The 26,170-nt window shown below is 42.0% G+C and overlaps 1 protein-coding gene across 1 annotated transcript; it reads right to left on the reverse strand.

Moving 5' to 3' along the window:
- Positions 1-384: 384 nt before the first annotated feature.
- dact1 (dishevelled-binding antagonist of beta-catenin 1) lies at positions 385-24,118 on the reverse strand. Its single transcript, XM_067613437.1, has 4 exons — positions 23,304-24,118; positions 11,246-11,375; positions 10,975-11,088; positions 385-7,076 (listed from the first exon to the last, which is right to left on the reverse strand). Exons 1-4 carry the CDS (start codon positions 23,646-23,648, stop codon positions 4,894-4,896), a joined length of 2,772 nt encoding a protein of 923 aa, XP_067469538.1. The 5' UTR covers positions 23,649-24,118; the 3' UTR covers positions 385-4,893.
- Positions 24,119-26,170: the final 2,052 nt, after the last annotated feature.

The following is a 26,170-nucleotide window of genomic DNA, read 5'->3' on the forward strand; positions in this document are numbered from 1 at the left end:
TACACAAGTGTTGCTGCAGTTTGACCTTTTATATTTCACCGTGGAATGAGGTGAAGTTGTGCCATAAATCCCTCCACTGTTTCCAACTATTAGACAGACATGGACATGTTTCAGCCACGCTGCTGGTGTGGATAAATCCTTTGCAGTGAGATCAGACTCCACCGAGTCACAGAGCTGCGAGAAATATGCAGATAAAAAGATTTGACAGAGTCAGGAGTGTGCGGCGCAGCTTAACACAAATCTAAACATCTTGTGATCGGGCTGAGCGGCAGGGAGACGGGTTATTACTGGATGCCAACTGGGACAAAACCCTCGCAGCTCCAGGCTGTCAGGATTTGGGATTTGAGGTCAGAGGTAGCAGATGAACCCAGAACAATGAAACACTGATGTTAAAGTCCACATTTAATGAAGGATAAAAAGGTTAAGCACCAGTATTGGCATACAGACATTATATACACACACACATCAGTAACAGTCATTTACAGTTGCATATATGATCATTTACAAGAGTTCAATCAGTACCGCTGGATCAGTGAGAAGCAGCTTGTTGGTTAAACTTCAGGAGGAGTCAGGTTTGACTTTTGGTTGAAGGTTTTTGGCTGTTAAACACTCACACTGAAGTCTGACGTTTAAATATAAACTGTTTCAGACAGCAGAACAAATCTCAAAGTCACTGGAAACTTAGAGTAGCTGTGAACAGAAAGACATCATGTGACAGCTGAAAATGAGCTCTCTGTGGCTTTTAAAGCTCTGTAGGAGCTATTTATATCTGGAACACGTAAACTCTGGACCAGAATAGATGAATACAGTGAATTTAAAGAGCTCACAGAAAACTTATTTTAAGACATGAAACACCAACAGTGTGTTAGCATGATCCTGCTATCTGTCTGGATAAAAAGTACAATTAAAAAGAAAATGTTGACAGTTTCATCAGTTTCATCTCAGTGAGTTCAGTACTGTAGTTCCAGAACATGTTTAGCCTTGCTTTGCACAAAGACTGCAAGCAGGGGGAAACTGTCTCTCAACAATATTTCTATTCTAAATGCATATTTCAACACTGTTTAATAAACAACACACAACATGTAAATCCAAGAGACTTTGAGTTGTTTGAAGGTAGATTGTTCACTTTTTTGATGAAGCTAGGCTAGCAGTTACCCCTGCTTCCAGCTAAGCTAGGCTAAACATTTCCTTGTATAACAGCAACCATTACATCAGATATGCTAACTGTGTGTAAATACCATAAACCCAACACAATGTTTGTTATGCTTACCGTTTTCTATCTACCCTGACTAGCACTTTCCTCCTTTTTCAGTCTTCAGCTAAACACATTCTGGACCAATCTGATACCTCTATCAATCTATCCTCCTGGCTCTGTATCTGTTCAATAAAAACTCTCTTCACTGTTGGTGCTTGGCCAGCAGTTTCCCCCTGTTTCCATGCTTTGCGCTAAGCTCCTGCTGTTAAACACATCTTGGTATGATACCTGTTAGCTAGAAACAGTTACCACAACATCAGTTATGCTAGCTGTTTGCAGCTAGCTAAGGTTATGGTAGCTGATGCTACCACAACATAATATCAACCATGTATCTTTAAACACCTGACAAAACACCTAATATATAATTGATTATACTAGCTGTTTAGCTACACTGGGGAGCAGTTTCCCTCTGCCTACAGTCTTTGTGCTAAGCTAGGCTAAACACGTCCTGGACCTATTTCTGCTGTGGATGCACAGAGATGAAACTGATATTCATCTGAAACATCTAAGCACAAGAGAATTTTACAAAATGTTGGGCTCTTCCTTCAACTGATAAAATTAACCTTGTAACTGACCTCCCTCCTGGTTTACAGTGAACATGGCTTTGGTGATTTGCAGGTGAGAAGACATCTCGGCTAAAACCAGGCTTAGTTCAGTATGTGTTTTTTAGACATCAAGTTTACATGATTCCAAACTATATTTCAACCAGGAGCAGGTTTAATTAGGAACAAAAAACATGTTGTAATACAGACACTGATGTGCTGTTAACTGTTAAATCACCTTGTGGCTCCAAAACATCCATTATACTAAAAACTTTTACAAGGAAGCTTTCTGCTGGATGCAAAATCCAAAATGGTCCCCGCATACGGAGAAACACATTATCCTGCCACTGATTTTCACCCAACAGTGATGATACAAACTGTCATGAGCATCACTTAGCCTGGTTTTCACCTAAACATCTAAATGCTGGATTTATAGGTTACCGTAGCAACTCTGGTGTAAGTAAAAAGAAAGACACATCAGTGTATAAATGTTATATCAGCTGTGGTTCAGTACCATGTGTGGTATCCAATGTGTACCAAGCAAATATATTAGGTTCTTAAATAGCTTTCATCAAAAAAACAACTTAAATCATAACGGTCTAATAAAAAGAGAAGCATTTACAGATGTTTGGCCTGCCGTGTCGGTGCGCTACAGCCAAGGGCAACGTTAATGTGATAATAAATACAAAACAAGGCTACATACAAACAACAGATTAACACCGTTTGTCCTGTCTACTGACAGTTTGTCTCAAAGTGCAGGAAATAAGGAGAGCCGACCTGAACCCTCAACCCAACATCTGAAGAACCTTCTGGACAACTTTTAGTAAGAACCCTCTGGAAACATTATGTCTTCTGAGGAACCATCTGAAGAACTTTCCCAACAACTCTCTGAAAAACGTACTGCAGCCCCACTGCTACCAGAGACCAGACAACAAGGTCTCAGTATGCTTCAAACAAAGTGCCGTTCAACTTCCTTTTCCAATGCCAAATTCTGATAATCACGCCCACTTCATGAAGTGATTGGTCAGGTTGTAGAGGTATGAAAGTAGGCGGGGTCTGACCGTCTCTCTCTCGCTTTCTATTTTTATTCTTTACAAGTGCAACACCACAAATGTCTTCCAGGAGAGACTGTCTGGAAGTGAGCTCTGTTATCCACATTTTTACGATTCATGGGATCAAGTCTACAAAGCAGAGCTGGATTAATTATCGCCTCACCTCACACACACGTCACCCCAACCCATTTTACTCAGACTCCCAGAAAACAACCAATGTTTCTACACTTCAGTTAGTTTGTGATAATTTGATTAGATTATTGTTTTTAAGGATATGCAACACGTGAGCCGAATGTCAACTGAAGCATTAAAGGTATTAAAACCAGGTTTGACCAAGAGTCCTCCACAGATTGATCATTGCATTCCTATAACCTCACTTCTCTCTAACTCCAAATCCCCAGATTTTTTTACTTTTCAAACTTGTAGTCTTCAGCCCCAGCACTGACTCACTGACTTGAGGCACAAAAGGCTTTATAGTACTTTTTTCACATATGCAGTAGCAGTCCCTACTTCGATGTGAAAATTGGTAAGAGTTAGAGAGGATCCACTTCAGGGAACTTCTGGTTTAAGATTTTAATTGTGCTTCAGTGGTGCATATTACCAAGCAAATTTCAAATTAATCAAATTGCCACAAAGTAATTGCCAAATTGTCACACAGACAACTTCGGGACGTGAGGTCCCTGAAGGTCTGGGGCCCCTGGGAATTGGTCTACCTTGCCTGGTTGGTAATCTAGTCTTGCTTAAAAACCACACAATAGACACAGACTTGTTGGAGAGACATCAGGGAGGCAGTGGGATGACAGAGGGCTTTTTACCTTGCCTAGTGTAGAAACACTATGACTTTAGATGTGGACAGACAACACAATGTGCCAATATTTTGTCTGAAGCACACTGAGACCTTGACTCCTCCTCTAAAGTCTTGCGGACAGTCGAGTTTACGTCGGCCGAGGCACTTGTTGGGCCAGGAAAGAGAAAGGGGAGAGAAGGAGGCCAATTTGATTGGCTAAATCCAAACTCCAAACCAAACTGTAGATTTCCAAAAAGCATCCAATGGTGTGTTTTTTCTCAGTGTGGGGCGCTGGAGGTGGGATTCTTGTTAGAACCAGAAACAGAGATATAATATGATCAACATAGACATAACCATTGATTTTGAAGTACAGTATGACATTCAGAAAATCTAAAAAGTGTGCAAACATCTCTAAGTGATTCTTATCTACTGTTTGGGCCACCATGTTGATTTGATTTGCCTTAATGAACTTGGTATTAAAATTTGGACGCATGAATTATATAGTGCCTTCCAGTGTTGTATTGTTAGTCGTGTTTACCAGCAGAGTCCATATGAACAACTCAGTGGTGCAGCTTTCTCACAAGTTAAATCACTTGGTCCTGAAGTTGCAACCTCAAATTTCCAGGTTGAAAATCAAAACCTCACATGATCAATGTGAAAACGACATTTGGTTGCCAATCAAGTGCTCTAACTCAGAGGAAAAATGTTGCTATGTTACTGACAATAAAGAAGGTACACCAAAAAGATCCCTGCTTGTTCCCTTTTAGAGTGGTACTTTAATATCGTTTTAAGGAACACTAGAAGGGAAGGCAACAAAGACTGACTACCGCAACAGTGGTTGTTCAGATGGACCCCGCTGGAGAACATGGAAGGCTGAGTTTGAAGGCGCCAAATGAACCCTCCACCTAACAACTGAAGACTAAGATGCATCATATGTAGAAGCCAGTAAATTAAGAAAAATGCCATAGCGATGTTTGTTTTCTTGTTGGGGATCAGCCTGGAAAAATGTCACACATGCTTTTACAAAGATGGATGACTGGTTTTGGTTCATCACTCGGGTAAAGAAGTTTGTGGTTGGTTTAAATGTCAAGTCTAGAAAAGTGTTTTTCCACCACATAAGTGTACCACGCAGATCCTGTCCTACCATAGTACCATCTCTTTGTTCATTAGGTTTGGTTCACAGTCGGGTTTGGTTCAGGTACACTGGAAGTGCATGGGTAAGGCACCCCAACAGATATGGCTCTAGCTAGTTTCGACTCACACGGTGGTCATGAGTTTGAGTGAGCCTGACCTGAACCTCAGGATCTTTTTCTTCAGGTTGTGAGAGGCCTTGATCTTGACAAAAGCCTTTGCCTGAGCTGGAGTCATTTCCTGCCTCGCTGCCCTGGTCCCAGGTGCCCCTAACTGGCTCCACCCTCTGCCCATCCCACCTGCCCCACCTCCAGCTCCACCTCCTCCACTCTCCTCAGTATCACTTGTTGTGGTACTCTCCTCTATGTACTCCTCCTCGCTGGACTCACTGTCTCCGAAGCAGTTGGTGGTGTAGTTGGACCTGTCGTCCTCACTGGTGTCCACAATGGTGGAGTGAAAGAGAGACGCGCACTCAGCTGAATACTCTGAGTCACTTCCTGCCACATAAGAGTACGGGCTGCTGAGCTGCTCAGCGGAGGGAAGGTACCCATTGGCTGCAGAATGATTCAGCAGCTCCTTTCTCTGCCGCCGCTGGGCACGCCTGAACGCCTCATCATAAGGGACCTCCATGATCGCACGTAACCGCCTGTAATCGTTTCGCTTGTACTTCGGTTTGGCAACCACTACAACCTGGTCGCGTCCATGGTGATGGTGATGATGGGATTGACCATGATGATGGTGGTTGCCACCGTTGTGGTGGTGGTTTCCATGGTGATGTTGCCTGGAAACACCTGACCGCACACTGCTTAGTGTCGATGTGGCGTGTTTGTCCAGGACTCTGCCTTCTGGGATAGACGCAGGAAGTCGTTTTATTCTTGAGGAGGACGCTCCTGGCGCACCGCCAGCTGCTCTCCTGTAGACTTTAAGGTGGGTGGAGCTTCCATCTTCCAATATCCGGGACTTTTTTGAACTGGACCTGTGGTGAGATTTATCGCCTCGCCTCTCTGTAGTCAGCTCATTGTGTTCAGAGGCCCGACTCTTCACCTTGACAACCTTGACATTCTTGCTGCCACCCTTGCAAAGTTTGACGTTTTGCCGCTGGGCGGGAATGTACTTGGCATTAACCATGTGACTCCCACCTCCTCCTCCTCCTTCGTCCTGACTTTGAGAGGAAGACCCGAGACTGGCGAGCTCCAACACTGACCTATCACCTGTCTCTGTCTGGCCGGTTTGGAGAGGCTTGGGGCTGTTCTTGGGAGCATCCGATTGTGTTTTGACAATAGGAGGTGATTTGAGGAGAGGGTCCTGATCAGAAGGATAACATGGCTGCTTGGTTTCTTTGGGGCAGGAGTTAGCTTTGGGACTACCCAGCTCCCTGAAGTCTTTAGGCAGAGTCGCTGTAGACACGCCTGAGGGAGGAAGAAGCCCTTTGCTTTTCTTTTTCAACAGACTGTTCGTGCTTGTATGAATGTCCTTGTTGGTAACAGAACAGAGAGTTTGGATGCTGTTATTTAGAGAAGAGCCTGTTTGGTTTTGTGCAAAGTCACTGCTGTTAATCTTTAAACCATTTTGCACTGTGTCAACACCACTGCCATGGAAGCCATTTTGGGTTTCCTGCTCCTCACTTTTACTTTCCACAGAGCATTGCCTTTGCGGAGACGAGGTGGCAGCACCTTCTGCTGCCCAGGAGGGTTTGATTTCAGATCCCCTCAGAGTCCCTAAACCAGAACCATAACTGGGACTAGTCACCTGCCTCACACAGAGGCTGGCCTGCCTCAGGATGCTCTTTGACGGATCTGTGCTGATGCTGGTCCTGGGTTTGCTGGTCCTGACGGGCTGGGCCCTCCTCTGCAGCAGACTATAGATGTAGCTGTCCAGACGCTTGTGGGAAGGGGTTTGGGAGGAGGATATGGGGGGCGGCCAGGAGGAGCTTTGAGGTACAAGAGGAACTGAAACAGGAACAGGAAGTGGGGAGGATTCAGGTTTGAGTGTTTCGCCACCAGCCTCCCCGCTTTTCAGAATCCCTTCGTCTCTGCTGTGACCTCCATTCCCCAACATCTGCAGGAAGATGGAGCTCTGCACAGCCACAGCGTGCAGCGGGCTTGGGTACCGGTACACATCACTGCCATTTCGGGCCAACAGGTCACAATGGTACTTGGATTGGGTGTCACATGAGGCCATTGAGGAAACTGGGTCCAATGTGGGGGGGTGAGGAGCCGAGAGGGAGCGCCGGACAGTACCAGTAGAAGACGAGTCATCAAAAAGTCCTCCAACCAGACCGTCACACTCAAAACAGCTGGCCAGCTCATCTGGAGGGAGAAACAGAAAGTATTTCACATCAGGAAACGGCCAGACACAGCTGCAGATTTTAGAGATTCACAGTTGTTATTTTTGGCTGTCGGATGACTTATACATGACAGTGAAGGAGTACAGAGCTGCTGTAAGCCAGACTGCTGAACATTTCACAGTTTCAAACATAAACAAACTGAATGGATCTGAGTTTATTTCATGAAGAAGTTTCCTAATGTTAACATCTGACAGGAAGTTAACTTAGATCAGAGCTGTTTCCTAGCAAAGCAGTTCTGATGAAATGGTCTGTTGAATGTGGTAATGACTGTGTTTGGTTAGGCAGTGGATGGAGCGTATAAGCATTAGTAAGTGGAAAATTCTTTCTGTGAGGCTGTGTGCTGTGGCATGTTAACTCTTCATATTCACCACTGTTCCTGGATATGAAATGAAATTTGTACAATGTCGGAATTTAGCTGCATACCCCTTCAAAGATAGAGGAGGCTTGGGGGGGGGGGGGGGGGGGGGGACTACAAGCACAATTTAAATCAAATTTACTGTATGTGCATTCATGCAAATGTCAGCTAATACGCTAAGCAGTTAACATCAGTGTATCAAGGCTACAAGCAGGCCAAGAAAAGCTAACAGGGTGAAAATGTAGCAGGGATAGCAAGAAGGGGTTCTCCAACATCAGCTAACAAGGCCCAATGCTAACAGGATTAGCAAAAGCAAATTATGTTGATCTCACATTAGCTAACAGGGTACAAAGCTAACATAGCATTATGTTGCACCCTAGAAAAAAAGAATACAACTGACAAAAGGTTGCTTTGGATTTATGTTTACATTGTAAATGTGTCATATATGAAACAGACTTTGTGTTCATTTCTTAGGTGAGATACCAACAGTTTTACAGCTGTCAGCTAGCTTAAGAGGGCACTAATCATAACCAGTAAAATTTCTTGGTTTCCCCAACTCTCGTCCCTCATTCTGTCATTTCTCTATTGTTAAATCTTTGATAAAGCTATAACAGTGCCCCCAGAAGAATTAGGACACATTGACATTTGTGGATCATGGATGTGGAGGAAACCAAATTATGATGACATAAATAGCCGGTAAATTTTCAGGGGAGCTTTGCTGAATGCTGAACAATTGATCATTTAACTTTGTTTAAATCAGAAAGGTTCCATCTCCTAATATGAAGGACTGTGGAAAGTAAACCTCAGGACATTTGTTTTTACAAAGACTGATTTGTCATTTTCTTGTCCATTAAAAGTCTGCAGTGTAACATGATGTACAGACAACCATCACTGATCACTGAGATACTGAAGAAAACTTAAACATGTGATGATTCTCAGGCAGGTTCTGCAGCCTCTTTTTTCTCTGGTTTCTAAGTGGATTTAAGGACAGATTTATGGTTTGTTGGCAATGCTCATCAGTGATTATGATAGAGTGAGTGTAAGTCACAATGAATGTGTGGTCCGGTCACTGTATCAACCTTCCTCACAACAGACATTAAGACATGTGATAGCAGGAGGAACACAGGTGGAACTAATAACATTCATGATGTGTCCCGGTACAGAGACAGCATTAGTAGCCAGAATTATTATTATTAGTTATAGTACCAGTCTTTTTCCTGCTATGACACGTGAATCGAAGCTGGACTATGACCAGCTTTTACTTTCCTGGTCACATCAGATTTGATCTGTTTTAACGGTGACTGTGACGCCCTACAGATGCCTGAGGAGGACAATGAAGGAATAGTTATTTTTGTGTCTGGTCATTTACATGATGCATATCTCAGGGTTTTTATTTACAGACTGGACAAAACTACACAGAAAAACAAACTAATTATAAGAGAAAAAGTAGCAGCTGAGACATGCAGACCAGAGTTTATCCTCCCTGTGAAGGATTTAATGATGCGTTCAGTCTCACTGCAAATATGATCGTATCAGAGTCATGTGACCTCAGTGTGTTTTGGGTGTGTTCACACTTCTTATCCAACACACACACATGTTAGTGCCAAGTATGAACAGAGCTGCAGCCTGCAGCAGCTTCACTGGATCCTCATCAGACTGTGAGCCGACATTTACGTCATGTGACTCAGACTGCAGCTGACAGCCTGTTGACCAGCAGACTGGCGTCCTATCAAAATGCTAACGAACGTGTGTGTGTGTGTGTGTGTGAGGTGTTAGCAGGATGGTATGTGATGGTATGAGGTGTGACAGTTTGAGCCTTCATCAGTGAAACAGCCTCCAGATGTTTCCCGATCTCCAAACAAACAACAACAAGAAACTAAAAAAAAAAAAACTCACACACACACACACACACACGTTTGTACTTCCACACTTGTGATGACCCTCATTTACATGATGCATTCCTGAGCCTCTCAGACTACGTCTACACTAAGTTGGGAAAAAATCCAAAAAAGCTGTTTTTGTGCAAAACCGACCTGCGTCCACAGCAGGAGTCTGAGTCTGAGCAGACGAGCAAGTCAAGCCACAGAAAACCAGTGAAGAAGAAGAAGCAGTAAACTGTTTCTGTCTCCGCAGCGGCTTCCTGACATTTAGTTTTTATTGTGAGCAGATTAAAGTTTGAGCAGAGAAAGGTGGTAGATAACTACGTTTAACTCTAAACAGGCTGTCAAAGGGAGAACTGAGTCTGTTCTCTCTGTACAAACTACAACACCAAGCCGGCGTTTCCACATTTAACACACTTTATGGAAAGATTTTTTAGGGGAGATAAAGAGGCGTTTTAGTTTTGGATGGAGGCTCAGTGTGGACATGATCTGAGTCTAAAGTTCATCACAACTAAACACTGAACCCCTCCAACTAAAATATTTGGCCCGTGTAACAAAAGCTGAAGTTTTGTTTGAAGTTTTATGGTTCTAATCTAATTTTTTACGACTCCTCATAAATCTACAGTAGATAATGATCAAGCATAAACCTCCTTCTAACCTGAACTCTAAAACTAACGGATGTTTTCACTCCGTCAGTTATTATTACTGCTAATTTGCTGCATTTTCCTTTTGGTTCGGTTTAGTTTCACACAGCGACGAGGGAGCTGTCTCTCTGCTCACCGGTCAGATATCGAGCATCTTCTGGGACATCTGGGTCAAACTGTCACTGAGGGAAAACACACGTTATGGAGCTCATACACGTAAAGCAGCAACGCTTCCTGCAGTCGAGTCGGATCACATTCATACCGCAAACAAACCGCAGCTGAGATGGTTTGTAACCTGGACCGAGACCACCTCGTCAACAAGGTCACCTGAGTGTGATCGATGTGATCACACCTGCCAAACGAAACACTGCAGAGTTCAATTCAACCAAACTGAACAAGGAAAACGCTCCAAGTCTGAATCTTCAAATTGTCCTTTGAAGATCTGTTACCAAAGTGAGGATCAACCAAAATGTCCTCAAAATGTCCTCAAAATGTCCTCAAAATATCCTCAAATGTCCTCACCTCCAAGGTCTAAAACTGACATTTGGTCTCCACAAAGATAAACACACACACGTACTTTTATCTTTCTGTACTTGAGGTTCCTCACTGACATCATGAATCATCTCCAGCCTCTAAACCAAACCTTTATCAATTAATCTACAATAACGACCTGCTGTAAAGATTAAAAATGTAAACACACACTGATCAAATCAACGAGTGTGTGTGTGTGTGTGTGTGTGTGTGTGTGTGTGTGTGTGTGTGTGTGTGTGTATGTCTGTGTGTGTGTGTGTGTGTGTGTGTGTGTGTGTATGTCTGTGTGTGTGTGTGTGTGTGTGTGTAAAGTGACCAAAAGGAACAACGCAGCCACATGTGACATCAAACAGCAGAGGTGATGAAGGAGAAGGATGAGGAGGAGGAGGAGGAAGAGGAGGAGTCTTTCTGTCTATGTGGTGATGTCAGAGGTCAAACAGCTGATGGTACCTGAGGTCGGGAGGCGTCCGTCAGCGTCAGCCGTCGAGCAGAAACACTCGCTGAAGACGGAGTTAGAGGAGTTGGAGAGAGAGCCGGACGCTCCGTCGCTCAGCTCGTAGAAACCTGACGGACAGATTCAAGTTTGACACTTTAAACACTTTATTAAAACTTTCAGTAAAGATCAGAGATTAAAACAATAAAGCTTCATATTAACCTTTACTAATCTTTCATGCACATAATCAATAAGTGATAATCGACATATATGTATTTTCTCCGGTACCTGAGCTGGGTCGGCTGTCCGTCTCCAGCTGGTCATGTGACGCCTCGGTGTCCAGTCGCAGGTCGCTGATCTGTCGGTCGAGCTCCTGTAACTGAGTGATGAGGCCGGCGTCTCTCCTGCGCAGACAGTTCTGATGGAAACAACAAACGCTGTCAGTCACATTCTCCTCCTCCGTCTTCCTGCTTCCTGTTTGTTGCTTTCTAATTAAAATCCCTCAATCCATGTTTTCCAGACATGAGTCCTGATCCCATCGAGGACCAGAGGAGACACGAACCTGACAGAGAAACTCAGCAGATCTGTTTACAGAGCAGCATTCAAAGTGTTTGACACCGGAAATTTAAAACCAATAAAAGAGTGAATGAAGGCGGATATTAAAATGACTGAACGCTCTTATAAAGCTGTAGAACAGACTTCACCTCCTCTGGCTTCCTGTTCACACATGAATAAAGATGAAGGAATAAAAGATGTTACTGCAGGAACAAAGAGACGTTTCTCAGAAACCTTTTTCACATGTGGAACAACAACATGTCTGGCTTCATCTGCTCGGTTCAACACTGAGTCCACATGTTGAACTTTACCAACACACAGCAGCTCATCTTACACACACACACACACACACAACAACACACGTGTCAATCAGACACACTGAGATAAAAACACAACAACAGGAAGCACATGACGATCTTTATTACATCACTGTTTGATTGTGTTTATGTAGTTTAATGGTTGATAGTGTATAAATGTGTATATAGTGTAAATACAGTCAGATGTGTAGCTCTCTATAGAACCTACTACAGTGTATCTACAGGAACCAGTCTTTCAGTGGGCGTTATTTCTGACAGCACGTCTTGTTTTTTGGTTGAATATAGATGTATTTCAGTGTGGTTATGATCCGTATGAATACATGTTAGTGTTTGAAGTGAGGATGTAAACATGTCAAATGTTTTGTTGTTTGTTTGTGTTTGATTCAGGACATTTGAAGGCAGAAGAGACGTTTATGTAAAGAGACAGTAATGCTGAAGTACTATGAGCTTGATGTAGTTAAAGTATTGCAGTAAAAGTACATAAGTATTATGAGCTTGATGTAGTTAAAGTATTGCAGTAAAAGTACATAAGTATTATGAGCTTGATGTAGTTAAAGTATTGCAGTAAAAGTACATAAGTATTATGAGCTTGATGTAGTTAAAGTATTGCAGTAAAAGTACATAAGTATTATGAGCTCGATGTAGTTAAAGTATTGCAGTAAAAGTACATAAGTATTATGAGCTTGATGTAGTTAAAGTATTGCAGTAAAAGTAGTGGTTTGGTCCCTCTGACTGATATATTATTATATATGACATCATTAGATTATTAATAGTGAAGCATCAGTGTTAGAGCAGCATGTTACTGTTGTAGCTGCTGGAGGTGGAGCTAGTTTACACTACTTTATATACAGTTAGCTAGTTTATCAAGATAGGTGGCAATTAGTTTTCTCTAAATCGACCAATCGATTAATCAATAACTTATTGCTGCTGTGGTCTTTATGTTCATCTGACAGACTCGAGTTCAGACTGACGCGTTCAAAGTGTTACAGAAATATTTCAGCTCCAACTAAAGTCTTTTATATAAAAGTGACTCTTTTGAGACGAACATGTTAAAGTGACGGATGAACGTCAGCAGCTGCAGGTCTGAGAGGAAGCAGACGTTTAAAGAACTCTGAGAGAGACGCAGTATTTGTTCTGAAACAGCTGATTCAAGTCTGGATCTGCTGCCTGTTGATGCAAAGAGAGCGTTTTGTTTTTCATGTAGACCAGAGATGAGAACATCGGCTCACGCAGATATGATGTCGGGAACATAAATGGCTCACTGATTGTGCAATCAGACAGTGATGGATATCAGCGCCACACAAGCCAAACTGTGAGCCACGTAGCTCTCAGTGTGAAATCCGACTATAAAACTTTCTCTTCACTTTCCTGAGGGGAAACCTTTCCTGCAGACTTATATTGTATAACAAAATACATAAAACATGTGGCAAAAATAAAAGCTCAAACTGTGACGAATGCTAAAATTTAACTCTGACAAGATCTTTGTCCCTAAATACAAACTTCGCTCCCTTCACTCTGAACATAAAGTCAACCACAAAAAGTCTGTAAGTGTGTTTCCATCAGAGCTGCAACATCAATCAATCAACAGAAAATTAGTCAGCAACTACTCTAATAATCTATTATTCATTTCCATCCAATGTTCTCTGGTTTCAGCTTCTTCAATGTGACGATTTGGTGCAAACTGAGTATCTTCACATCTTGGACTGTTGGTCAGACAAAACAAGCAAACTGAAGACGTCACTGTGGCCTCTGAGAAACTGTGAATGAATAGTTTTACTATTTTTTAATATTTCATCAATGAATTGAGAAAATAATCTACATTTTAAAGTTGCACATAAAAAACATGAGTGTAAACACTGGAAACTGGGGGGAAAAAGTCAAATTATCTCAAAAAAGTGTTTTACCTCACACGACTAGTCAACCAGTCAGGATCTACTGTGGGAAATCTCACATTGAGTGAATAGTAGAGGACCCAGAATAGAGCCCTGTGGGACACCTTTACTAACCTTTACTAACATTTACTAACTTTAACTGACCTTCATTAACCTTTACTAACCTTTACTGACCTTTACTAACCTTTATTAACCTTTACTGACCTTTACTAACCTTTACTGACCTTTAATAACCTTTATTAACCTTTACTGACCTTTACTAACCTTTACTGACCTTTACTGACCTTTACTGACCTTTATTAACCTTTACTAACCTTTATTAAACTTTACTAACCTTTACTGACCTTTACTAAACTTTACTGACCTTTACTGACCTTTACTAAACTTTACTAACCTTTACTGACCTTTACTAACCTTTACTAACCTTTACTGACCTTTATTAACCTTTACTAACCTTTACTGACCTTTACTAACCTTTATTAACCTTTACTAACCTTTACTGACCTTTACTAACCTTTACTAACCTTTACTGACCTTTATTAACCTTTACTAACCTTTATTAACCTTTACTAACCTTTACTAACCTTTACTAACCTTAACTAATCTTTACTAATCTTTACTAACCTTTACTAACCTTTACTACCCTTTAATAACCTTTACTAACCTTTATTAACCTTTACCAACCTTTACTAACCTTTATTAACCTTTACTAATCTTTACTAACCTTTACCAACCTTTACTAACCTTTATTAACCTTTACTAACCTTTATTAACCTTTATTAACCTTTACTATCCTTTATTAACCTTTACCAACCTTTACTAACCTTTATTAACCTTTACTAATCTTTACTAACCTTTACGAACCTTTACTAACCTTTACTAACCTTTACTGACCTTTACTAACTGACCTTCAGAGCTCTTTATTTGGAAAACCACAGCAGAGTTCTTCCTGACAGATGAAGTGTGTTTCCATTCACCTGTTTTTATGCTCATTTTTAATTTGCACATAAAACAATTTGAAAAAAGTGTCAATATCTGTAAAAAAAAAAAAAAGTTTCCCGTTGAGTCGTAACAGCAGCTGTGTGGATAAAGATCAAATGTAAACAGACTGAGTGAATAAATGATGACATAAACAGAAATGTTATATTTCCATCATGTTTTCCATTGTTTGAGCTTTGACTGCTGCTGTTTTAATGACATCAGAGACATTTTGAAAGCTTGAGTCAGTCTGTATATTCGCGGCCTGCAGATATCACTGACACGTCTGTCATTTTATCTGTGAGAGCTGCCGGCAGGAATAACAGCGAGGGACAGACATCTTAAAAAAAGCCGATCCACCGACAGCAGACAACTGCCTTCAGATTATTAAAAGAATGAAATATGATCCACACATTAAAAGCTTAAAAATATTTATTTCAGGAGAGACTGAAAGTCTAGTCAGTGTGTTTATGATGTGAACAAGTTATTTGTGTTAGAGCTACATGTTAAAAACATGCTGACATGTGCACAATAAGGCCTCTAATGACAGCAGAGCAGCAACAGACACATATGGAAGATTTGAAATGCCTAAATACAAACAAATAGATAAACAATACATATAGTGAAATACAATAAACACTTTTATATGTATTTTCTTTTTTATATGTGCGTTTGCAGCGTCATAATGAAATGAAAAACACATTATATGACAATAATTTAACTTTCTGTCTTTAAAAACAGAAAACTGTCACAACATTGTGACATGAAGTTTCCATTTAGACATTTAAAATCTTTCAAACGTATCATGTAAACAGTCTGTTGCTTTTCTCCTCACAATAGAGGCTTTATTGTGCACATGTAAATATGTGATATGAATAACCAAATGCCTCTCTCTCTCTCTCTCTCTCTCTCTCTCTCTCTCTCTCTCTCTCTCTCTCTCTCTATATATATATATATATATATATATATAAACAAAGTAGAGCTGGGGCTGAATGTCTTTCGTTATGCGAGTATTTGATCATAATCTAAAGTACATTTGAAAATGAAACACAGGGTGAAGCTAATCAGCTGATACAAACAGCGGTATGCTCCTTTAAAAACTCTCAATGACTCGCTGACACGCTGCTGCTTATTTCAGACACACACACACACACACACACACCCACCCACCCACCCACACACACACACACACACACACACACACACACACACACACACACACACCCTCCCCCTCCTCAGATGGAAAACATGCGGGTTATGCAGCGCTGCTCGCAGGTCATGTGCTGCATTCCTGCAACTGAGCTGCAGAGGAACAGAAACACACTGCTGCATGATCACCAATACATGATCAATACATGACCATTAATTACTACTAATACATAATCACTGACACATGATCATTTGTCTAAACCAAAAATCAAAGAGAGACTGTTCAGACCAGATCACTCTCATTGATCCTCCTCACACTGGCTGCCAGTATGTTTTAGTATTGATCATAACACCTTATTGATTACCTATCAGGCTCTGCTGCTTGTAACCAGAGCTGGAAAGTAACTAAGTACTTTACTTGAGTATTTCCATGTGATGCTACTTTCTACATTTCAGAGGGAAATATTGTACTTTCTACATTTCTACATTTATTTGACAGCTTTAGTTACTTTTCAGATGAAGATTTGACACAATGGATAATATAACAAGCTTTTAAAATACAACACATTGTTAAAGATGAAACCAGTGGTTTCCAACCTTTTTGTCTTTTGACGTCTTACAAAAAGCAGTGTGTAGTCGGGGTCACATTTCACATGTCTATGAGTTGTTAACAGCTCCACCAAATAGTGATTTTTCCCTCTAAACTTCTCACATGCTTTCATTTCAATAAATGTTCAAATGATCCAATATTTCAGCCAAAATCAAAGATTAGAGAAAAAGTCCAAAAACTGAAAACAGATTTGTGTATCAGAACTTTGTTTTTTCTTCTTTCCTCTCCCATTAATCATCTCACCACCCCTCAGATTTATCTGCTGACCCTTTGGAGGGGCCCGACCCCTAGGTTGGGAACCACTGGACTAAACTAGCTAACTGTATATAAAGTAGTGTAAACTAGCTCCACCTCCAGCAGCTACAACAGTAACATGCTGCTCTAACACTGATGCTTCACTATTAATAATCTAATGATGTCATATATAATAATATATCAGTCAGAGGGACCAAACCACTACTTTTACTGCAATACTTTAACTACATCAAGCTCATAATACTTATGTACTTTTACTGCAATACTTTAACTACATCAAGCTCATAATACTTATGTACTTTTACTGCAATACTTTAACTACATCAAGCTCATAATACTTATGTACTTTTACTGCAATACTTTAACTACATCAAGCTCATAATACTTATGTACTTTTACTGCAATACTTTAACTACATCAAGCTCATAATACTTATGTACTTTTACTGCAATACTTTAACTACATCAAGCTCATAATACTTATGTACTTTTACTTGTAATGGAGTATTTTTCCGTTGCTGTATTGGTACTTTTACTGCAGTAAAGTATCTGAGTACTTGCTGCTGGGATGTGAGGGTCTGGGTCTGGATCTGGGTCTGGATCTGGATCTGGGTCTGGGTTTGGGTCTGGGTCTGGGTCTGGATCTGGGTCTGGGTTTGGGTTTGGGTCTGGGTCTGGGTCTGGGTCTGGGTCTGGGTCTGGGTCTGGGTTTGGGTCTGGGTCTGGGTCTGGGTCTGGGTCTGGGTCTGGGTTTGGGTCTGGGTCTGGGTCTGGGTTTGGGTCTGGGTCTGGGTGGCTTCAGACTGCATCACGTCCTCACAAGTAGAGAAGAAGACGCGTGTGCGAGCAGCAGCTGCTCTGTGGAATGAGCAACATGTTCAGACACAAAGTGACGCCGTCCAGCTGTTTGACCTGTCAATCAACCAGCCGACAGCAGGACTCAGGCCCCGCCCACCGAAGGCTACAGCTGGGCTCCAACAGGAAGTGAGGTCACACACACACACACACACACACACACACTTCCTGTCTCGGGTTGAAGAGGTGTTTATTTATTTAGACTGACCTCTGACCTCTCTGAGCTCTACAGGTCAGACGGTTTATAACAGACGCCTCACAACAGCACTGGTTTATCTCTGAGATCCTTTAAACATCATCTATGTTTCCTTCATAGAAACCAGTTCATAGAAACCAGTTCATAGAAACCAGTTCATAGAAACCAGTTCATAGAAGCCAGTTCATAGAAACCAGTTCATAGAAGCCAGTTCATAGAAACCAGTTCATAGAAACCAGTTTCAGCTGCTCTTCATTCATCATCGGCTCCTAAAAACCAGCTTTCACTACTGCTGACGTGCAGAGCAGCCATCTTGGATTTTGAGGTCAGGGTTTGTGAGGTTCTAGGCATTCTGGGTAAAAATTCCAGACCGGAAACTCAGAAACTGCGACTTCCCAGTTGAAATAGAACGCACCATTACTTCCTATTGGTTTCTATTTATTTTTTATTTTACACAAACTAAAGCTTGTTATCATCTATTTTACTCTTTTTAAACTGACATGTCACAGTTTGTTATTGATTATTAATAACTTTTGTATCTGTTGAATGTCGTCTGCACATCGATGTGTACAAGAGACAAAACATATATATAAATATATATATATATGTATATATGATGTGTTGTTGCTGTATTGATCCAGACTGGGTCACATCTGAACCCAGTCCTTCTTATGTGTATGTGCGATTCAGTCACATGTTTTCTGATCTTTATGATTTGTTTGTTTTGGTTTTATTGAGCAGTGCGGTTTTAAACTGTTGTGTATTTTATTGTTTCCGCAGGAAGACCAGCAACCAGGAAGCTGTTTGGATCCAAATAAAAAATAAAAATCTGAAGCTTGAGAGGAACCAGCAGCCTGAGAGGATTCATGGCCTCACGCTGTTTTAATAAAAGGAGACAGAAGAAGACAGTCAGCAGAGTCGTGTCTAAATACTGAACTCATGATCCAGGTTGTCATATGTTCACGTCTCTGCTGGGAAACAACGTCCTCGGCGTGTAATGCGAGGCAGCAGCAGTCTGATTAACCTCGAGGAGCGATGCACAAATGTTTTCATGAGTCCTCAGCTGAAGGTTTAAAATCATCCGCTGCCCAACAGGAGGCGGCGCTGTGCAGCGACGCGCCATTAAAGACAGAGAAGAAGAAGACTGTTAACAGCTCAGGATTCAAAAATCAGCTCAGTAAATGTTTTATGAGGAAGGAAATGTGTTCAATATGTCTGACGGAGCTCGAGGATGAGTTTTATTGAGAAACACTAAATGTAAACAGGAAACAGTCCCGACTGATTATCTGCATTTAAAACGACTTCAAGACAAGAAATTACTGCTCCATCAAAATGTTTATTTATCATTTGGAAGTAAAGTTGGGAATGAATTCAAAGTGGACATTTAGCTGTTAGCTTGATCTGTAGCGTACGGTACAATGTCTTGAATATCCAAAGCTAGTAGCTTAGCTCGCTAACTGGCTAACGGCTGCTACCTCGCTGGTTTAGAACAGTCGCCGCGCGATTGTGTAGTTGTTGCATTTACACTTGTGTTCAACGTGGTCACGGTGCGTCTCTGGTTCCACTGATCAGATCATAGATCCACTTTAAATACAAGCAGAGGATTTAAACGTCTGTAATTATTACTGAACTACGAGCCTCAAACAGGCGACGCTGATGTTGGTCAACAGACCAAAAACAGCTTCAATTTCATGACAATCCAAGACCAGGACCAGGACCAGGATCAGGACCAAGACCTGGACCTGGACCAGGACCAAGACCAGGACCAGGACCAGGACCAAGACCTGGACCAGGACCAAGACCAGGACCAGGACCAGGACCAGGACCAGGACCAGGACCAAGACCTGGACCAGGACCAAGACCAGGACCAGGACCAGGACCAGGACCAGGACCAGGACCAAGACCTGGACCAGGGCCAAGACCTGGACCTGGACCAGGACCAGGACCTGGACCGGGACCGGGACCGGGACCAGGACCAGGACCAAGACCGGGACCTGGACCAGGACCAGGACCAAGACCTGGACCAGGGCCAAGACCTGGACCTGGACCTGGACCAGGACCAGGACCAGGACCAGGACCAGGACCAGGACCAGGACCAGGACCAGGACCAGGACCTGGACCGGGACCGGGACCAGGACCAGGACCAGGACCAAGACCGGGACCTGGACCAGGACCAGGACCAGGACCTGGACCGGGACCGGGACCTGGACCAGGACCAGGACCAGGACCTGTCTCTATGTGTTTCCTCTGCAGACAGTTTTCTGTGAGTCTGTTTGTGTCTCAGCTGCTCCGTCAGAGCTGAAAGTTGATCTGCAGAGTTTCCAGCAGCTCACAGGAATCTCCATTTGTTAGTGTGGAGGGAGTGTGAGGGGAGGGGGGGGTAAGTGTGGAGGGAGGGGGAGTTATGTGGAGGGGAGGGAGGGGGGGAGGGGGGGAGGGGGGTCACAGCTAATCTGCTCCAGATTCAGGTTTAGAGCTGCAGCTGCAGGACGGACAGCGTCCAAAAACACAAAGAGAAATGTGTCCCGGAAACTCTGAAAACAGTCGACTCCGTCCTCCAAGAAGAAGAAGAAGAAGAAGAAGAAGAAGAAAAAGAAGAAGAAGAAGAAAAGGAAGAGTCACTCTTCTACCAGTGAAGGTTTTGAAGAGAACAAACAGAGATCAGGTTTCCTTCAACAACACGTCCTGTCTGGAAAAACATGAAGAGGAGCTGAAGTCTGTGAAACTCATGATTCAATCCTCCAAAACACAAAGCAGCTGCTGGAGCTGCTGGAGCTGCTGGAGCTGCTGGAGCTGCTGGAGCTGCTGGAGCTGCTGGAGCTGCTGGAGGTGTCACAGTGACTCCAGACAACATGAATGTAAAAGTCTGAAATAACAGTGAAGTTAGAGGATCATGTGAGCGAGTCACTGAAGCTCCTCTCTGCTGTGTGATTTCACACCGAGGAGACTTCAAAGCTCTCACGCCGACACGCCGACGTGTTAAAAGTTGCACTTGAACGCAGCACAGACACCACAGCTGACAGTCAGCTGACCACCGGTGAGACATGAGAGGAAATATGTCGCCGGCATCACATTTCATCTGAACGTCTCAAACATGCGTAACAAAGACCAGCGATCAGAACGTCTCCTCTGCAGGAGAGAAATATGATGATTCATGCTGATATTCATCATATTTGCTGTTTACACGCCGTCTAACGTCTCCAGGTGGTTTCAGTAAAGACGTCTGCTCTCAGACAAACACCTGAACTACATTAAAACAGTCAAACCTCTTCTTCTTCTTCGTCCTCTTTCCTGTCAGACAACATCTGGCGAGGACGGCCAGCCGGCTGATAGCGTCACTATTTATGGTCCGACGTCGTCCGACAGAATCAACACCAACGCAGGTTAATGACAACAGCTGTGCTGCGTTAAAGCGCTGCTTGTTTTGCAGGTTTGTATCATGTTTTTGCTCCTGATTGCAGCACATGTTCACGTCTTACAGTTATATAACATTAAATATATTTATGAGCAGTAAACTGTACCAGCGTGATGGAGTTTTCCTTCATTTATATGATTATCTATGCTGTTCATTCTTAAATGTGACCTTTAGAGAGCTGCAGCCATTGATCGATTCATCGATTAGTTGCCAACTATTAAATTAATCATCAAACATTTTGAGTTTTAAAGCTTCTGGACATTTAGCTTGAAATAGTAAAAATGCATAAAACGATATTAAAGTTGAGTTTCTCATTAAACATCCACAAAACTCTGAGTGAAAATAAACTTTTAGAAAAGCTGGTTCAGACACTGTGGAGGCGTGATGACATCACGTTTGATTGACAGCTCACTTTCAGCTCAAGGACCATATTATTGTTTTTAAACGTTTTGCTGTCGTGGAAACTAGCAGATCAAATGGACCCTACCTGGTTAGAGAGCTCGACTAATCGACTGACTAGCAAACCAGGTTAGCATCTGTGTTTTCATTTAACTATAGAGTACCGCGCTAACGCTTTTAGCATTCTCCATTCACATACATGAAGCCGTTAGCATAGCTGGAGACTCTGACAGGATGCAGCAACAAAACCCAGAAGAAAAAGTCCAAATTCTCTGATTGCAGCTCGTTAGATGTGAATATTTTCTGGTTTCTTTCGTCTCTCTGACAGTAAACTGAAGATCTTTGAGTCGTGTGTCATGTGATCACGTCGTCTTTAGGACACACTGATCAACATTTTCTGATGGATCAATCAATTAATCTAGATTAATCAATAATGAAAACAATCATTAATTGCAGCTTGAACAAGAGAATTTTGGAAAAATGATTCAAAACGATTAATCGATTATGAAAATAGTTGCAGATTCATTTTCTGTTGATCAGCTGATCGTTGCAACTCAGATCCACAAACTGGATCATTAAACAACACTGACATCAGTCTGAGATTCTCTCTGAGCTGCTTCAGGCCACGTCGGCTCATCACGCCTCGTTAATTGAAAGCGGGTGTTTAGATTTCACACACACACACACACACACACACACACACACACACACAATCCCAGCATCCTCTCTGAGCTGCAGGGGATCAGACTGGAGAGTTAATTTCGGTCAAACACAACCTCCCCCTTCACCTCCTCATCATCCTCACCCCCCCCCCCCCCAGCCAACACACACACACACACACACACACACTCACATCCATGACATCATCGCCTTTACAGGAATCAGGATGTTTATTATCTGACACACAAATTCTTTCTCATTAAAGGAAAATTACACAAGAACTGACTGGCTGTGACATCACAGACTAATACCTGAGGTTAATATTTGTTTACATTTATTAATCATAAATTATTTCCCTTCTGTTTCACTTTATTTTAATCTCCATTTAAAGTTCTTATTAAAAATGTCTTTAACATATGAAGGTGTTCCTCAGGGTTCTGCTTTCGGTCCTTCGCTGTTTTTAAATATATGAATTAATACAACAATCTGTTATCAGTTATTTCCTGATGAAACAAATCTTATAGTGAAGATTTTTGTTCACAAAATATAAAATCTGAATCTGAACAAACCTCCATATTAATACGACTATATTTATCATTTAAAGTGAGAAAGTTCGTTCTTGACTTTGGAAACAGAATCACTGATCACATTAACTGATGAAAAACAGTAAATCATCATATTCGAGACGTATTTTGGCTTTAAAACGATTCATTAATTATCAAACTAGCTGCTCGATTGAGTAACTGATTGATCAGCTGTAATATTTGGGGTTTGGTGACATTTGAGGACTTCTGAGAGTTTTATTGACTGATTTATTTGTTAAGAAAATTAATTGATATTAAAAATAATTGTTGCTCCAACACTGATGATTTAACATGTCAGATCCTCCTGAACACTCACAGCTTCCTGCAGTCTGAACATCACATCTTCTTTTTCTGGATTAAAAAAGAGCAGCTGACCCAGCCGTCAACCCTGACCTTTGACCTTTCACCACACACCTGAGTCATTCCGTCCAGACAGGAGTCAGAGAGGTCAGAGGTCATGAGACAGACAGGTCAGGACCTACCAGCTGTTTCCTGAGCAGCAGGATGTTCTCCTCCAGCAGCTTCTCCTCGGAACTCAGCTGCGCCTCCCTCCGCCGCTCCTCCTCCGCCTCCACCGCCTCCTCCCGGAGCTCCAACGCGGCCCGGACCAGCACCTCCTGCCGCTGCCGCAGGTACTCCAGCTCCCCGAGCCCGGACACGGTGGCGTCCAGCCGCTCCCGCACCGTGCGCAGCCGCTCCGCCGCATCCGCGTCCGCGTCAGCAGCCGCTCTGTCCCGGCTGCAGCGGTCCGTGTCCCGGCTGCAGCGGCCGTCTGTGTCGCGGCTGCAGCGGTCCGTGACCCGGCTGGAGGCGCCGGACAGCAGCATCTCCGCCTCGGTATCCCGGTGTGACCTCAGGGTCTCCGCGGCAGCTTCAGGAGCATCGTGCGGGGCGGAGAGCTGCGGGTCAGCGGGTCAGCTGAGAGGACTCACCTGTTAGACTGACCCGGTAAAGTTAACCCGGGTTAATAAACCGGGTTAATGAAGCGGGTTAAACAGACCCGTCACACAGTGAGTCAGTCGGACTCTCTGCTCTGCAGCTCCGGGTATCAACCGGTGGTTCACCGTCCTCCTGCGGACAAACTGGTCAAGTTAATCCGGTTTATGGGTCCCGGGTCCGGTCAGGTAGATGTGCAGGTAAATCCCAGCATGCCCCGGGGCAGCAGCGGTGAGTAGATCCGTCAGAGAGAAGCGGAGAGTCGGGCTGAACTCCGTACTGCTGCCGCTCCTCCTGCAGCTCCGTCCAGACTGACCAGCAGCAGCACGGCGGCTCCGGGTCCGGTAAGCCCCGCCCCCTGCACGTCAAGTCAGTAATAACGGAAGCACGCACTTCCTGTTTTGACTTTCACAATAAAAGCTCTTGACGAACGCACGACTTAAAATAAGAAAAGGAATTAATTTATATCAGAAACTAAATGAAGAGATTAAATGTTGAGTTGACAAGAAGCACATGTGGAAGAACATGTTTTTATACATTTTTAATAATGTCCCCGTTGAGAAACTCAGCATCACTACATCACACAGCGTTTATCTGCATCCTTCAATCATACATTATAATACATTAAAAAAGCCAAAGTTTATACGCTCTACAGTAAAAATCAATAAGTTTATAAACCATGTAACAACATTTATCTGCTGCTGTTTCAAATCTTAATGAACGATGGAACAAAAGAGGCTCTGACACACATTTGTCCTCCAACATTTCTTAATAAAAGGGCAGAAAAACGTCTTATATAAATCTAATAAAGAGCTCACATTTATGTCTGAGTACATCCTGTTTATATGATATGATTTATTTATGGTTTACAGACTTTAAAGAATATTTCAGTTGATATGTTAAAGTGAAAAACCTAATTTCCAACATGTTAAAAGACAAAATACAAGATATTCAACATAAAACTAAAAACACGCCACAAATTAAATAAAAAAATAAAATTCAACATTATTTACACAGAACTTCACATGAAAAACGTTTTATTTTAGAGGGCAGACTCTTCTGACTTCCTGTCTGTTTGTGTTGATCTGCGGGAACTTGACGCTCCGCCCCCTCAGACCCTCCTCCTCCCTCAGGCTTCCGTCAGGTCCTAAAGCCCTCCGAGTTCAAACAGAGACGCTTCAGCTGCAAACACATAAATCACTTTTAATAACTGCGCATAAAACTCAGAAGTGTTGTTAAAAGTCACGTTCCTGCGTGTTTCACGTGTTTAGATATTTTTACATCAAACAGACGATGGAAACATTTGAGTTTTATTAAAATTGTGTCGCTAGAAAATGATTTTAAATGAAATAATGTGAAATGTTTGATGAGAGAACATCATGTTCAGCTCTGCTCGTTATTTTAAAATATTGAAATTGAATTAACTGGATTTTTTTTACACTTTATTTTCGAAAATGTAATTTTAAACCCAACAGTTTTGTATTTTTATCAAAGCTTCACTGAGTAAGTGAGAAATAATTGTATTATTATTATTTATTAATATCTCATATTCTTCTGGTAGCAGATTTTTATATTTTTGTTTAATAAGATTTTAAAAAACATGACAAGTGAAATAAGAAATATAATAGTATAAATAAAATAAATTATTATTTTACACGTTTTGTTTTTAGAGAAAAAAATAAAAGTAAAAACGTGTGGAGTCACTTTCAGCTGATGCACAAACATTTACATCATTTTCATTATTAATGTTGACGTCACTCGTCTGTTCATCAGTTTGATTGAACTTTATTGTTCTCTGCGTTGAAGACAATCAGCTGAATAAACAGCTCGCTCCGTTATTGTTGGTATGAATGTGTCTTTGTCTCAGTTTCTGGGTCACTTCAGGAGTTCAAACTGATCTCAGCTCAGTAATGACTCGTTCAGTATTAATGAGGTCGAGTCTCTGGGGCTCATTAATATGTTAATGAGGGGGAGGAGCTGCGGGCTCATTATAAGGTCAGTGATACAAAGTGAATATTTACAGCTGCTAAATGCTGGAGCTGAAAAAACACCAAACCAATAACATTGGACATCAGTTAGCTTAGCATAACTCACTGTAAACAACAACAACAACAACAACAACAACAACAACATGTATCTGCAGGTATGCAGATAGAAATAAAACAAACATTCACAAAGGATTTAAAGTTAACTTTATTTTATCTTTTAGCTCCTAAAACTGTTGTTTATGTTACAGCTGCTGATGCTTCACTCACTTCCTGACTTATTATTATTTATTATTATTTATTATTTATTAGATGAAACATTTGTTAAGTTTTAGTGGTGAAACAGTGAGACAGTCTGACATCATCATCTTGTGTATATAATGTTGTGTATCTGTCTGTAGCCGACACACACACACACACACACACAC

Source organism: Thunnus thynnus, chromosome 16 (genome assembly GCF_963924715.1).
Source record: "Thunnus thynnus chromosome 16, fThuThy2.1, whole genome shotgun sequence".
NCBI classification, from domain to species: domain Eukaryota; kingdom Metazoa; phylum Chordata; class Actinopteri; order Scombriformes; family Scombridae; genus Thunnus; species Thunnus thynnus.

Coding starts and splice junctions, on each gene's coding strand:
- dact1 (XM_067613437.1), bottom strand. CDS start 23,648: ATGCTGCTGTCCGGCGCCTCCAGCCGGGTCACGGACCGCTGCAGCCGC. Junction 11,376..23,303: donor TGCTGCTCAGGAAACAGCTG/GTAGGTCCTGAC, acceptor TGTTTCCATCAG/AACTGTCTGCGCAGGAGAGA. Junction 7,077..10,974: donor CGGACGCCTCCCGACCTCAG/GTACCATCAGCT, acceptor TTCTCCCTCCAG/ATGAGCTGGCCAGCTGTTTT.